This window comes from Amblyomma mixtum, chromosome 3, assembly GCF_055824585.1.
Source record: "Amblyomma mixtum isolate Tamu chromosome 3, ASM5582458v1, whole genome shotgun sequence".
Classification (NCBI taxonomy): domain Eukaryota; kingdom Metazoa; phylum Arthropoda; class Arachnida; order Ixodida; family Ixodidae; genus Amblyomma; species Amblyomma mixtum.
Genome location: NC_143014.1, coordinates 433,696,488 through 433,711,256, shown reverse-complemented (window position 1 = coordinate 433,711,256; position 14,769 = coordinate 433,696,488). Strand labels below are relative to the sequence as shown.

Sequence of the window (14,769 nt, the reverse complement as noted above, 5' to 3'; positions counted from 1 at the left end):
CCTAGATGTGAGATTGCCTTTCCTTACTGCTCTGTGCTTGCATTTATTTTCCTGAAATATAGTGCATAAATGTCTTCATGTCATACACAAGGGCTGTATAGATTCTAAGCCTACTGAGCTTTCAAGCCTGTATCTGTGCTACAGTATTTGATTACAGAAACATGCATTAGAAACGACTGATCCATAACAGCTGTATCCTACCGGTACTCACCTATGGGGCAGAAACGTGGAGGCTAACAAAGAGGGTTCAGCTTAAGTTAAGAACAACGCAGCGAGCTATGGAAAGGAAAATGATAGGTGTAACGTTAAGAGACCGGAAGAGGGCAGAGTGGGTGAGGGAACAAACGCGGGTTAATGACATCCTAGTGGAAATCAAGAGGAAGAAGTGGGCTTGGGCAGGGCATGTAATGCGAAGGCAAGATAACCGCTGGTCCTTAAGGGTAACAGAGTGGATTCCAAGAGAAGGCAAACGTAGCAGGGGACGGCAGAAAGTTAGGCGGGCGGATGAGATTAAGAACTTTGCGGTGATACAGTGGCGGCAACTAGCAAAGGACAGGGTTAATTGGAGAGACATGGGAGAGGCCTTTGCCCTGCAGTGAATGTAGTCAGGCTGATGATGATGATGATGATCCATCTTTATAAATTGTACTGTCTTGAAACTTGAAACTTGGTCTCTTATGAAAATGGAAGATTAACATTTAGGCCTTGTCTAATAATCATTCGATGCATAAGTGGCATGGTCTCAGCTTACTGTAACACAAAGGGCTCATTCAAACTGCAAGCAATTTCGCACCACTGTGCTACCTCCACTGTGGTACACTTCATTCCTTTCTTTGTGTATTCTCCGACAGATGCCAACTTCAAGCTGGAGTCGGACTACATCGAGCGCTGCCTGGGTTCGCTCACTCCGTACCAGGAATCCTGCCTGGTCATGCTCAAGAAGTGGATTGCTGAAGCCCACCAGGGGAAAGTGAGTGCTGCCGTTACAAGAGCTTTATAATTGACCTGCACAAGTAGGCACGAAAGTGCACAGAAGTCATGCGGTGACCTCATTGTAGCCACAGAATCATCCCATTTGATGCTTTCGTGTGACATTCTGTTATAGTAGTATTATAAGGCTAAAACAGGTTACAAAGGCTAAAACAGGTTACTGAAGTGCCCTGATGAGGGAGTGGGGACTTAAACTGACAGTACACGTTGCTGGCGGGAGAGGGACTGGCTTTTCCCCTTGAAAAGCGGGCGGAGCATTTATTGGCTTCTCCCTTCTCCGTTTCTTCCCCACGCAGCTGGGTGCCACTGAGAAGGCGCTCACAGTGTCTGTCACATCCGCTGCTGCTTTGGAGATTAGCACACGTTCCAACTGCCACCTTTATGCATTATCAGTTTGCCTTTTCTGGTTCTTTGTCATTGTTAAAGCATTTGGTGAGGTCAAGTAAGAATTCACTGCTGACAAGTCTTACAGAGTACTTTTGACAAACTGCATCTGAATATCTGTACGAGCAAAAAAATGCACAACAGTGGAAGTTTCCCTCATAGCTTTGAGCTATTGGGGTGACTTATTCACTATAGTTTAGTGACTTGTGGTGAGAAAAAGCATTGTGAAAGACGTGACATAGTATTTAGCATATTGTTATTATTATTAGTATTTATTTGTACCTCAAAGGCCTGCAAGAGGGCATTACATGTACGAACATGGACAGAGGACGTGCCTGTGGCATCCACTTGATGCTAGTAGCATGGACATTGGTGCAAGTGTTTCTTGACATTGTGTCAGGCAGAGGACTTTTGTTCTTGGTGCTGTTCGAGTGCTGCAGTTTCCCCCCTTCCCCAGTTCACATCCCCATTCTGGCTCGCCCAGGTTCCCAGCGACCAAATGCTGGTGCGGTTCCTCCAAGCACAGGACTTCAACCTGGAGAAGGCCCGCGAGATGCTCTGCCAGTCGCTAGTGTGGCGCAAGAAGTACCAGGTGGACCGCATCCTCAGCACCTACGACCTGCCGACGGTGGTGCGCGAGTACTTCCCGGGCGGCTGGCACCACCACGACAAGGACGGCCGCCCCATGTACATCCTCCGCCTGGGCCAGGTCGACATGAAGGGCTTCATCAAGTCCATCGGCGAACAGGGCCTCGTCAAGCTCACCCTGCACCTCTGCGAGGAGGGCCTCAGGCGCACCGAAGAGGCCACGCTCAAGGCGGGCAAGCCGATAAGTGCGTGGACCTGCCTGCTCGACCTGGAAGGGCTCAACATGCGACACTTGTGGCGTCCCGGCATGCGCGCGCTGCTGCACATCATCGAGATGGTGGAGTCTAACTACCCGGAGACCATGGGCCGCTGCCTGGTGGTGCGGGCGCCGCGTGTCTTCCCAATCCTCTGGGCGCTGGTGGGGACGTTCATCAACGACAACACGCGCTCCAAGTTCACCTTCTTCGCCGACACCGGCCACACAGCGCCACCTGGCCTTGCCGAGTTTGTCGACCCGTCGTATCTGCCCGACTTCCTGGGAGGCGCCTGCCAGGTGAGTGAGGGAATGACCTTGACAGTTAGGAGAGCAGAAAGTTGGGCAAGTTGATTGATATGCATACTGAAAAAATTGCGCAGAAAAAACGAGGACAAAACAAAGACAAGACAAGGACGAGCGCTAATCCTAAGTGTAATTTCTAGTATAACGGGCTCTTTTTTCTTTAGCGCTCGTCCTTGTCTGGTCTTTGCTTTGTCCTCGTTTTTTTCTGCACAATTTTTTCAGTATGCAGACCTTGACAGGTTCAGTTCAGCTCAATTTTTTAACTTCCACAATGTTGATGGACTCCCTGACAGAGAAGTTGTAAAAGCAGCTTGACAAGGTCATGAAGCCGGTTACAGGCAGCAGTGACAGCTAACACAGTCGTTTATTTGCAGTGATGTGTTACTAATTGACTAGCTTACATGACTTTTAGCACAGGTTCGGCCAAAAAGATAAAATATGTCTGGCATAGATCTTGAGACGCACACTCATGATGCAAAATCTCGATGAATGGTTCATTCTGCAAATACGAACTAATTGCAGGCACCGAGTGCTCAGTCATTATTTGTCATCATTACTGAATAACCTTCATTGGTCATGAACTTCTACATAGCTTCTTGTTTCACATTTGAGTGTATTTGTTTGTGGATCTCCTCTGTCTCGCTTATTCTCTTCATTTGCTGTTACTTTGTTAATGTTGTTGCCAGTACAAATAATTACAATTTTGGAAACCTTGTACGGGAATGTGGACACGCAATCAAGCTGCATTAGGAGCATTTTGTCTGCGCCCATAACACCTGGATGGCATAAATAAAGATCGATCTGGTTTGTTTAGGTCATGCCTGATGGTCTTCTCTCTTGTGCAGACATCGATCCCTGACGGAGGGCTCATCCCCAAGACCTTCTACATGTCAGAGGAGGACTACGAACGAGAGAAGGCCGATGGCATGCACCTCTTTGATGACACCATGTACCACTCCGTGAGCCTGGCCCGAGGACAGGTGCACGAGGTATGGACCACAGTATCTTTCTCTGTTCATCTGTGCATGGAAATTTCAGAAGGACCAGGACTGCCATGCTGCCTCAAAGAGGATTGACAGTATCATAACTGTGGCAAGTTGGCACTGGTTGTCGTAACAAGGCAAGACTTCTTTAAGCTAATCAGAAACTCATGCAAAAAATCCGCAGTTACCCATGCTTTGTTGTTTGCTTTATATAAGCAAGGTAAATGTCCAGCCGATCGAAAGCATCTCACTTGCTTAGCTTTGCCGATGATGGTGAGCTGCATCTTTTGAAAAGTACAGAAATTCTTTCCTTACTTTTTCTGGCCGCCCTGACAAGCTGCGCCCTTTACACTCAAACTTCTGCCAGGTTGCAGGTTGAAGACGCCTGTCTCATCGACGTTGAAAATGCTCAAAATCAGCGCCGGCAGCGAATTAATCCTGTCGCCAGCGGCCAACTCGTTCCCTTTGTTGCCCTCTCACTGTTTTCGCCATGTGCCTCCAAATAACCCTGTCCTGTGCCAGCTGTGGCCACCTTATCCCCGTAAAGGTCTTAATCTCGTCCGCCCACCTGATTCTCTGCTGCCCCCTGCTACGCTTGCCTTCTCTTGGAATCAACTCCATTACCCTTCACAACCACTGGTTATATAGCCTTTGCATTATATGCCCTGGCCATGCCCATTTATTCGTGTTGATTTAGACTAGGGGTGGTATTCTCCCGGTGTCGCCTTTTGCGACATGTCGCATTCGCTCTTCGCTGATTGGCTTGAGCCGCGGTGACGGCGGCGTGACGACACGGACCCGCCTTCCTGCTACGTCATCGTGACGTCGCCCCAATTTACTACGCTTAGTAGAACAACGGAATGCGCTGAAGCGATTCGCGCGGGCGACGGGCTACCGTTAGCGTACGAACGCAATCGGCAGTTGCGGCTTTTGCGCCCTTGGCGTGAAAACATGGCGACGTCCTTTCAAGCGAGAGCCGCCCGCTTCAGCCAATTCAGCAGTCCTTGCGATTCCGGTCGGCATGTTTACCGGCAACTACTGGTGTTGTTGCTTTTCGCTATGACTTACCTTGCTTCGACGATAAAGTTTAAGCTGCAATTCAGCCTAGTTTTTTAGATACGCTCTCGATTCTGGAGCGCGCAAGCCTAATGGGACCTCCAGCTACACTGCTACCGTCTGTAACTGCCCGAAACGCAGCCGAAACCTAGCACAACCGTCCGGAACGAAAGAAAAATAAATTTGGAGCTTTTTCGCGGTGTTTAATAGACTGAAATGAAGTAAAGCGAGTTTATATTAAATTTGCAAATGTTTTTTTGAACATTAGACGTCATGTGATGGCAAATATTCTTGCTATAAAAGATACGAAACTACTGCTGCTAGTGGTTCAGCAGTGGTAAATTGTCGCTTCTCGGAGTGAATGAATGCACCGCAGACGAAAGTGCCGGCGGCTTTTTCCGTTTCTTCGAGCATCTGTAAGCACTTTTTTAGGCCCCGCCCATATGCGACATGTCGCAAAAGGCGACACCGGCAGAACACCACCCTAGGATTTGTCTCTCTTTTGTTTCCTGACCCACCCTGCTCTCTTGAGCCTTGGAACAGGTTGTTATGTCCCTTCGTTTCCCACTTTTCATTCTGTGTGGACCAGAGGCGTTTCGTTTTCTCCGTGTATTCGAACGGTGCGTGTCCAACACTTCCAAGGTGGTGGTGAACGTGGCAGACCAAGGGAGTGTCATCTGTTGGGACTTCGACATCATGAAAGAGGACGTGTCGTTCACCGTCTTCCACACGACCCGCGAGCTTCCCCCGCCCAAGACGGCCACGGAGTCGGCCGAGGGCGACACTGATGCCGAGGAGGAGACGGTGGGGTGCACCCACTCGCCCCTGCCCCTAGCCATGCTGACGCTGGACACGCCACCGTCGGTGCTTCCCAAGGGCTGGGTGGCCGGGGTGGACTACCGCACCGTGGAGCCCTGCCTCACGTGCCACGATGGCGAGAGCGTCCAGGTGAGGAGGCAGCTGCGAGCTTCGTGCATGCTCGCACGAATGTCAGTTCATTGACATATTGAGGGAATCCCTCACAGTTGGGCAGATTCTTCACAAAGAAGATTATTGCAGTTACCATTTACCTGTGTGCGATCACGCAGCCTCATAAAAGAGCTCTGTCAACCATCTGTAGTTGAAGCAAGCATTTAAATCTACACTGAGCATTTATTTTAGGCTTTGCTACAGCCGAGCAGTTGCCAGCAGTTTGATGCTAAAGTAATCCTGCCAGGCGCCAGAGATAACCTTACCCGTTATTACATCTTTAAGTACTTTGTAATGATACATGGTTAGCAATGATGTGGTGCATGTGTCTTCAGCAAGTGCATGCTGATGGGATTAGTATCTACATGTAGCCTGACCTGTGATTTTTTTCTTTGTTTATCTACTAGTATTGCTGTTTATCCACTTGTATTGCTGCTTTTTTTTTAGTTTTATGTTCCCGAATATCTGAAATTATCATGCATTACAGCACCAGTTGGCAGCCCTTGTTGTGGGATTTCTCGAGTTCTGACCTCTGCACAATTGTTACCCTGTAGGCTGCATTGTGTGCAACCAGCTAGCCCAACATACGGTTGTCCCTTGACATCTGTGTCAATTGGGAAGGCGTTGTGTGAACCTCTCTCAGCCAAATGAAGCCTTATTTGGCCATGACAAAAGACAGAATGGAACTAGACACAAGGTGCTTCCTTGTGTGTCGTTCCCACATTTTGTGCAACCCTCTCTCGTAATAAATGTCAGTGAGTACTGTACATATTCAGATTTTCCGGAACTATTAATTCTCACTAATCTGGTTGTGCTGTGCTGCCGCTGCAGGGCTCTCACGTGACGAGTGCGCCGGGCACGTACATTCTTCAGTGGCGCCACCTGGAAGGTCCCCAGCACCATCCGTTCGAGTTTCCCCTGGCACCACACAAGGCCAAGGTGATGTACTACTACGAGGTGCTCAAGTCACAGGACTACAAGTGAGTGTACAGGGCTGCTCTTTTCTTTTTTTTTTCTTTCCTTGCTAGCGTTGAAAATGATCTGGCAGTGCTCTATGCAGTCGTTATCTCTGGCCTGATTTTGTTTCCATGGGGCAAGGCTTGCTTTTGTAGTTTGCGTGCATTTGGTGCTCTGTAGCTAAGGGATGGGTTTGGCATGTGAGACCCAGCCTGCTAATTGTGTTGACCCAAGGTAAAAGATTGTAGTGTACACTCAGAATTTACCCAATTGTTGGGGGTCTGTACAGTGATGTAAGTTGCATTACATCTGCTCCTGGAAGCCAGTGTTGAAGATCTTCGTTTCTTGATCGGAATACTTTACTAAATTCCTCAATATCAACGTCAGCATGGATACCAACAGCATTACCACATCGCAATCTCCGCAGCCAACTATCGAAATACACGTGCGCAGTTTCCGTTTCAGGGCCCATTAAAAAAAAAAAAGTAACTGGTATTAGAATGTTTGCAAACTCCTCTTGTCGATCCTTCTTATTTGTCATGTGACCAATCAACAAAAATGCACATTACATTGAATTGAAACCACTTCCAGCCGCCGCGGTGGCTCAGTGGTTATAGTGCTCGGCTGCTGACCCAAAAGACGCGGGTTCGATCCCGGCCGCGGCGGCTAGAATTTCTTTGGAGGAGAAATTCTAGAGGCCCGTGTACTGTGCGATGTCAGTGCACGTTAAAGAACCCCAGGTGGTCGAAATTTCCGGAGCCCTTCACTACGGCGTCTCTCATAGCCTTAGTCGCTTTGGGACGTTAAACCCCATAAACTAAACTAAACTAAATTCCTCAATATCAACGTCAGCACGGATACCAACAGCATTACCACATCGCAATCTCCGCAGCCAACTATCGAAATACACGTGCGCAGTTTCCGTTTCAGGGCCCATTCAAAAAAAAAAAAAAAAGTAACTGGTATTAGAATGTTTGCAAACTCCTCTTGTCGATCTTTCTTATTTGTCATGTGACCAATCAACAAATTGAAACCACTTTCATCGTTCAGGGGATCGGTGTCAAGCCTGCAGTCTTCGCACAGCGGAAACACTTGCAATTCATCGAGCGATCACTCCTCGGCGCTGAGCTCGTGCCCATCCAGGTGATGCCAGTGACGTCAGGACCGCATTGCCACCTGATTGCCAGTCCTAGCCACCACCTGCAGGTCCTGACGGCAGGACTGTTTGATGACGCATCTGCCGAGAAACGACGTCCGCTGTCAACAGCGAGTTTGGCTGCACCTGCTCTCCGAGGGGATGTGCTTTGCCAAATCTGTCTACACTCTTGGGCAGAGAGGCGTGCGCCGTGTGTCCCGTGAACTTGTTGCAGTGCTCTACGTGTTGGAATGCCTCTGAGCAGCTGCGGCTCTTCAGAAATGACTACGACACAACTTACGTGCGGTTTGTGCGCATGTTGTGCTTGGTGCTGTTTTACACGAGGCCACACCTTTCATTTTTTGGGGTTGGGGGGGAGGGGGGTTGGTTGCATCTGTGCTGAAAGCACTCCGATTCTGGTTGAAAGAGAAGCAGTCCAGTGTGTACATAGCTACAGAAAGAAAAAAAAAAAGCCTTTCGTTGGCCCGTTGTGTGTAGAGGTGATCTTCCCTGTGGTGAGATAGCATGTGTGTTCTCCATACAAGTCCAAACCCTATTTTTCTAGTGTGGCACGTGTGCCATTTTAGGGTCTTTTCCTGTAGCAGTTTAGTGGAGCCTCTTAGACTTTTACAGGTGATGGTAGCAACAGTGTCCTTAGTGTCGCTCACCTTTGGCCCTGACCTTGTCTTCTAGTGTCTGGGAGTTCGGAGCAGTGTGTAGGAGTAAGTTAGTGCCCCATGACAGCCATCCATTTGAAACAGTCGTTATCAGAGTGTGCTTTCAGCTTGAAAACCTCTCTTGGTCGTGGGGAACGGCAGCCAGATTCAAATCAGCTGCTCTGTTGACTCTGATCTTTAACCATAGTATTGGAGACCATGGAGTTTGTAAGCGCTGCTGAAGTTTTATCCACATTACTCCAGACTCGGTTCGTGTAGCTTGGTTGAGCTGTCCATACTCTGTAGTTCTGAGTACATTAGAAAGAACATTTCGCGAGCCGTTCGTGATGAGGGTTGTTGTTACGGTCAAATTCTCATGAGGTACATTCCAAAGGCAGAATTTTAGGCCAAATATTCTCTTTGTGTGTAGACGTAACATGTCCTTTTACCTGCAGTTGTACACGAGGGGACCTTTTCCGCGTTATCTTTTAAGCTTTAGGCTGTCAGTGGCGGAGAAGCTGTGACACTGTGTTGGTGATCAAAGTATTTTCGAGGCTGTCGCCAGACAGCTCCCACAGCCATTGTACAACATTAGCCGAGGATTGTCTGCCACTGAAGCGACCATCCTGGTTGCTGGTGGCAGACACGGTGTATCCACGGCAGGCACGCATATCTGCTGCTTGCTGGTACATGCTTGTTGATCCTGACGTTTTGTGATTATTTTATTTCTGACCTACGGCTTTACATTTCTACGGCGCGTAACGGATGATGTTGTGCAGCACCTTAGCAAGGACACCAAGTACGACACAGCTCAGAGAGTACTCTGTGCTCGTTATGGTATAGGATTTACGGGGGGGGGGGGGGGGTCAACACATAGAAGCATAGAATCAGTTTTAGACCATGAATGCATGTCACGCAGTACCTAATTACATCAACACATCGATATTGCATCTGACAAGCTGTAGGCAATGCTACTAAGTGCTCCTAAGCAGCGCAGGTAGTCGGCCCAATATTGGAAATCTATTGGAAAAAGCCGATCATACAAAGGACCAAAGTGAAGCTATCAATTTCCAATATTGGGCCAATACCTATGCTATATGGACTGTCAGGTGTGAAGCACTCTGACACCTACAGCTGCGATTTTGCCCGCAACTTGGTTACTGGCTCATAAGCTGTCCTTTAGTAATCCATGATGGTATTAGGCCAAGATGCTATCTGCCGTGTTCCTGCGATGTGTGGCAATATGTTTCTTAGTTACAAGGAAACTACTGTAGCAATGCTAGGCTGGAACCGCCTGTTGCTCTTTGCTTGAAGTTTCAAAACTTCATATACCGTCTTTGTTCAGTTGCGTAGACGTACAAGCAGTGTGCGAAATTGCCAACGAGCGCACCTTTTTTTTCAATCTGTCACGCCATTTTACAGCAAGCGTGGCAATCACGTATTGAGTGCCAAAGCAGGCACGTGTATATCATCTGCGCACACTTAGCAGCGTTCTCTCGCAGCGCTCGCAGAGCAGCGACATGCTCCCCGGCTTTCCTTGTACCTCACATGGACGTCAGAGTTTTTGTGTCCATGTGTTGTGCATTCAGTGAGAGCTTCACTTGTTCCAGCTGTCTTTCTGCTTTGTTCGTAGACGAGTATCCCCCCCCCACCAACCAATTCCATTTTGTCTCGTCAGCGGTGCCCGACAACTGACCTTGGCTATGCCGACAGACCCTGTGTAGACCCCATTAGGCTTGTGCATGCTTGACCTTCGTACGCATTAATCATAGCCCAGGTTGGGTGCGCAGCGCCTCCCAAGGCTTCACTATGCGAGAGTCTTCCAGTGGTGCTACTGTTGAGGTCAGCCAAAACCAGCTTTGAGGCATCGTGGGCTCTTAAGCCAGGTCCGCTCACTTTGTGTTAGAGGGACCTCGGGTACAGTGCCCCACGTTCGACCTTTGACCTGCATCGCTTGTAGGCAGTGGGCTTCCGCTCACAGTGCGCCCTATGCCCTTTTGGAGCATGAGGGACTGCATGACGCTGTTCACGGTGCTTCCTCGGCGTCCTGGTTTGGTACGAGATGTGCTCGCACCATTGTCCATCTGCATGTGTCATGATGTGATGCCACAGTGTTTGGCATGTGTCATGATGTGATGCCACAGTGTTTGGCATGTGTCATGATGTGGTGCCTCAGCTATTGGCATGTGTCATGACGCTGTGCCTCAGCTATTGGCACGTGTCATGATGTGGTGCCTCAGCTATTGGCGTGTATCGTGACACGGTGCCTCAGCTATTGGCATGTGTCATGACACGGTGCCTCAGCTATTGGCATATGTCATGACACGGTGCCTCAGCTATTGGCATGTCATGACGCAGTGCCTCAGCTATTGGCTGTGTCATGACGCGGTGCCTCAGCTATTGGCATGTGTCATGACGCGGTGCCTCAGCTATTGGCATGTGTCGTGATGCAGTGCCTCAGCGCTATTGGCATATGTCATGACACGGTGCCTCAGCTATTGGCATGTGTCATGATGTGATGCCTCAGCTATTGGCATATGTCATGACACGGTGCCTCAGCTATTGGCATGTGTCCTGACGCAGTGCCTCAGCTATTGGCATGTGTCATGACGCAGTGCCTCAGCTATTGGCATGTGTCATGACGCGGTGCCTCAGCTATTGGCATGTGTCGTGATGTGGCACCATAGTGTTCGGCATGTGTCATGATGTGGTGCCGCTAGTGTTTGTGTCTCATGGTGTCAGTTTGTGCAATGGCACTGCATAGTTTGTAGCGTCCGCATTTTTTTCAGCGTCTACTTCTCGCCAGGACAGATGGTTTGATGGGATTGTGCAATGGTGAAAGTGAAAGTTGTGGTGCAGCGGAAGAAGTCGCATGAGGCGTAGAGTTTCTCAATATTGCCTAGAGGGGGAAAGGGGCGCCACTGTCTATGCGAGTTTCTTCAAGAGCACTGCATCCACAGCGGGAATGCCGGAAAGTGGAAACTTCGTATCTGGCTTGGCTGCTATTGTGCTAAAAGCATGTATCCGGCTGAGGAATCATAGCTGTGCCACAATGTTGTCTACTGTTGCGCAGATCAAATTTCGTTTTTCACACTTTTAGTAAATTTAGAATGATTGAATGTTTGGTGATCCGCTGGTATGAAAACTGTCATAGGTTTGCCTCTAGGAGAGTCATACTGTTACAACTCAATCCACATCATCATCATCGTAACAACGGCCAAGCCAGACACGGGAAATGTCTTCATCCCAGCATTCGTGTGCCTCTCCATGGTGGATGAACTTCCGCAGGACCTCTTTTTTTCCTCTAGGTAATTTTCAGAAACTCTGCGATCACGGGGAGGTGCTTCCAAGGGGACATAGGCAGTGCTGTTAACAGCACTAGGACAAAGGTGCTTGCTGGTTGACGGGCAAATCGGGAGAGACCACACATTGCTATCACAAGATGGCAGCACTGTAGTGGTGGTTGCAGCAAAGCTTGTTCGCGTTTCATTTTCTTATCATTTTCAAGTAGTAGTTGCCTGTTTTTTTGTTGTTTTTTTTTTCGTTTCTTGCCTCTTTGTCTGACCCCAGCAACTGTGACAGTATCTTGGTGTTAGAAACTGTGGCGTGTTGGTGCCGACCAGCTTTTAAGCTTGCAACACGCGCCGCAGATGCTTTGTATACTGTTCCAGTGGACGTTCTAGACATTTCTATTGCAAAAGCGCACCATTATAAATCTCTGCATGCCGTAGGTAATGACCTGTACCTGTGCATTCTTCTGCGTTGTGCAGCTGATTGTCGCGTTGCTGTTGCTCTTACTTGAAAAAGAATCGGCGGATAAATTTTTTGTTAGCATGCTTCTGGTATTGGCTAGTATCTAGCTCTAAGGGACTTGTTCTGGAACTTCTTGTTTTTGCAGTACATACCGAAAAGAATCATCTGAACGTGTTGCCATTGTATTGCGATATTTTTTTTCTAAGCCTACTGTCCAGCTTTTTGCTAATTTGGCCCTTGTGGAAAAACCTGTTGTTATTTTTATATGTGTACTTACACAGTTGTCTGCTTTGCCTGAAGTCATCTGCTCCCTTGTAATGCACAAAAGGAGCCGCGTTGGTTTGGCACAAAATAACTGCAGACTGAACGCATTGTTAGTTAAAGGTGAAACATGTTTTTCCTGATGCTTTAGAAGTATATACGTATAATAAAGCATTCAGTGTATTTTTCAAATTCTGTGCATCGATTCACTTGTGCGAATTCGACATTACTGACCACTCTGGCATTAAGAATTGTGGAGGGGGGAAGTGGCCTTTCTTCAGAATAGCAGAGTAAACAGCAAGGGCGTCCGCAGAATTTTTTGCAGGGGGGGGCCCCATTGGTTGTTGGCGCCGGAGGGGGGGGGGGGGGGGGCTATGTTCGTTGCAAAAAGGCCCTATTTGCGGAGTAAATTTATTTATTTATATATAAATAAAAATAAATAAGTAAAATACGGACGTGAAAGAAAAATTACAAACAGCGTGGCTAGGAGAGATGCATTGGAGTTTATCGACGAAGAAGCAATTACAATTAATAAAAAGTGCAAAAAGATACTATCACTTCGTGGAGAAGAGTGCTCAGTCTTGCTGCATACGAGTTCTCGACTCACCCGGATTGATGACCAGCACACAGCACAATATGTTCACAAACACGCAACTACAGTCACTTAGTCAGTCTTCCTTGAACAGCAACTGTAGGCGCCTCGGATTTTTCTGGGCGAATTGCGCAATTACACGGGTGATAATTCATTTCTGTGCTTCATTACACGCTCTCGGTGCACACTCATCATACACATTGATTGGAAAAACGGTTTAACGCGTACTTTGAAAACAAAAGATGACTATATATACAACAAAAACTTCTTTACAAGATAAATGCACGCTCGCAGCTTCATACACCTCGCTCCATCTTGCTCGCGCATCCGCACAGTCGAGCAACCGCACACACACTGCTCGCCGCACGTCGTTTTCTCGTCCACTGTCTTGGTTGTTCTCACCTTCGTTGACAACTGGCCACTAAAAACACCGAAGCACAAACACAGAGGCGCGCGCACACGTGCAAGGGCTTACTTGCTGCAATATCCCCGAATGCGCACTTTGGGGGTGAAAGGAACGCCGCGCGACTTCCGAGGGGAAGGGACACTCGCCACTCCGGTCGGAAAATTTGTTCTTGTGTTTTTATGGGGTTCAGAGCCCCAAAACGACTCGGGCTATGAGGGACGGAGTAGTACAGAGTTCCGGATGATGTCGACCACCTGGGTCTCTTTACCATGCACTGACATCGCACAGTACATGGGCGCTGTTGTGATTTGAGGCACAGCCAGAGGTGACAGGCGAGCCAGGCAGGCACCATCGGGCTGCGTTGGCCAAAGGCGCTGGTTTTCGGAGAAGACGCAAGGAACGCTGGTGTGGGGGCGCCTCTGGAGACTGCGTCGCCGTGAACAAAAGCAGCTAATCCCCTTTGCCGAAGATTCTGAAAGCGGTGCTTCTACCGAACTGCGCTCTCCCGTGGATCGGAGGAGACAGCGAGCGGCGGCGGCGGTGCCAACTCATCGCCCGCTTGACCCTGAGCAGCCCGACAAAGCGGGGGTGGACACGGCTGATTTGTCCTTCCCTCCTGAAGAATTCATCGGTGGCCGGCGTACGAACGTATCCTGATTATAGCGAGCGACGAAGGCCAAAACAAGGTGCCCTGTGCACTGTCTGCCTCCGTCTCGCTATCTCTCTAGAGATCAAAGAAACAGACACCCATCTCAAGACGGCTCGAAACACATGCTCGCCGGTGCCGCTGTATGTCTGCAACAGGTCGCCCTTCAGCAGAGCTGACGGTGGCGTGGTTTGAAAACGGCGGAACGACGCGCGCCCGGACGCGGCATTTCGCAGATGTGACCCAAAGCGTGGAAGCGGGGCTGCTTTTACCCTTTTGGCTGAGCGCACCACCGCCCCTGGCGTGCGGCCATCACTCCCAGTTCGAGTGAGGGATTTTCCAGGGGGGTGCAGCCGCCCCCCTTGCCCCCCCCTCCGGACGCCCATGGTAAACAGTGTTTTACAAAACGGGCAACCTAACAGCTTGGTGTACTCTGTATGAAGGACCATTCAGCCCATAGAGCTGCCTTCTCCCCATAGAGTTTCTTACTATTACCTAGAGGGAAAGCTGGCGACCCGTCTATGGGAGTTTGCATGGAGACCCCACGTGACCACTTCAGCCACCATGGGCGCTCAAAGCATCATGGGGCGGTGAGCTACTTGTTGCGGAACTTCAACTTTTGGCCAAAAAATAATGCAAAAATAAACGCTATACGATCAATATCCTGTCTGTAAATTGCAGCAGAAAAGCATTTAAGTGCAAAGTTCACCCAAAATAAGGGCTGGCTAGCTCTCCTATTGGCCAAGTAATGAACACAACAAAAACTAATATTTCGTAATTAACAGGCACATTTTTAAAAGTAAATATGTTTTAAAAAAAAATGTTGTTGCTTAA

At 48.8% G+C, this 14,769-nt stretch overlaps 1 protein-coding gene across 1 annotated transcript in view; it reads left to right on the top strand.

The window, feature by feature from the left end:
• The window catches only part of retm (real-time), a 54,340-nt gene extending 41,857 nt beyond the window's left edge, over positions 1-12,483 (top strand). The window contains exons 6-11 of the mRNA XM_089585078.1: positions 852-970; positions 1,859-2,515; positions 3,367-3,510; positions 5,203-5,508; positions 6,361-6,509; positions 7,537-12,483. Of these exons, the coding sequence (XP_089441204.1) occupies positions 852-970; positions 1,859-2,515; positions 3,367-3,510; positions 5,203-5,508; positions 6,361-6,509; positions 7,537-7,633 (1,472 nt within the window). The 3' untranslated portion in view covers positions 7,634-12,483. The remainder of the gene's footprint in view (positions 1-851; positions 971-1,858; positions 2,516-3,366; positions 3,511-5,202; positions 5,509-6,360; positions 6,510-7,536) is intronic.
• Positions 12,484-14,769: the final 2,286 nt, after the last annotated feature.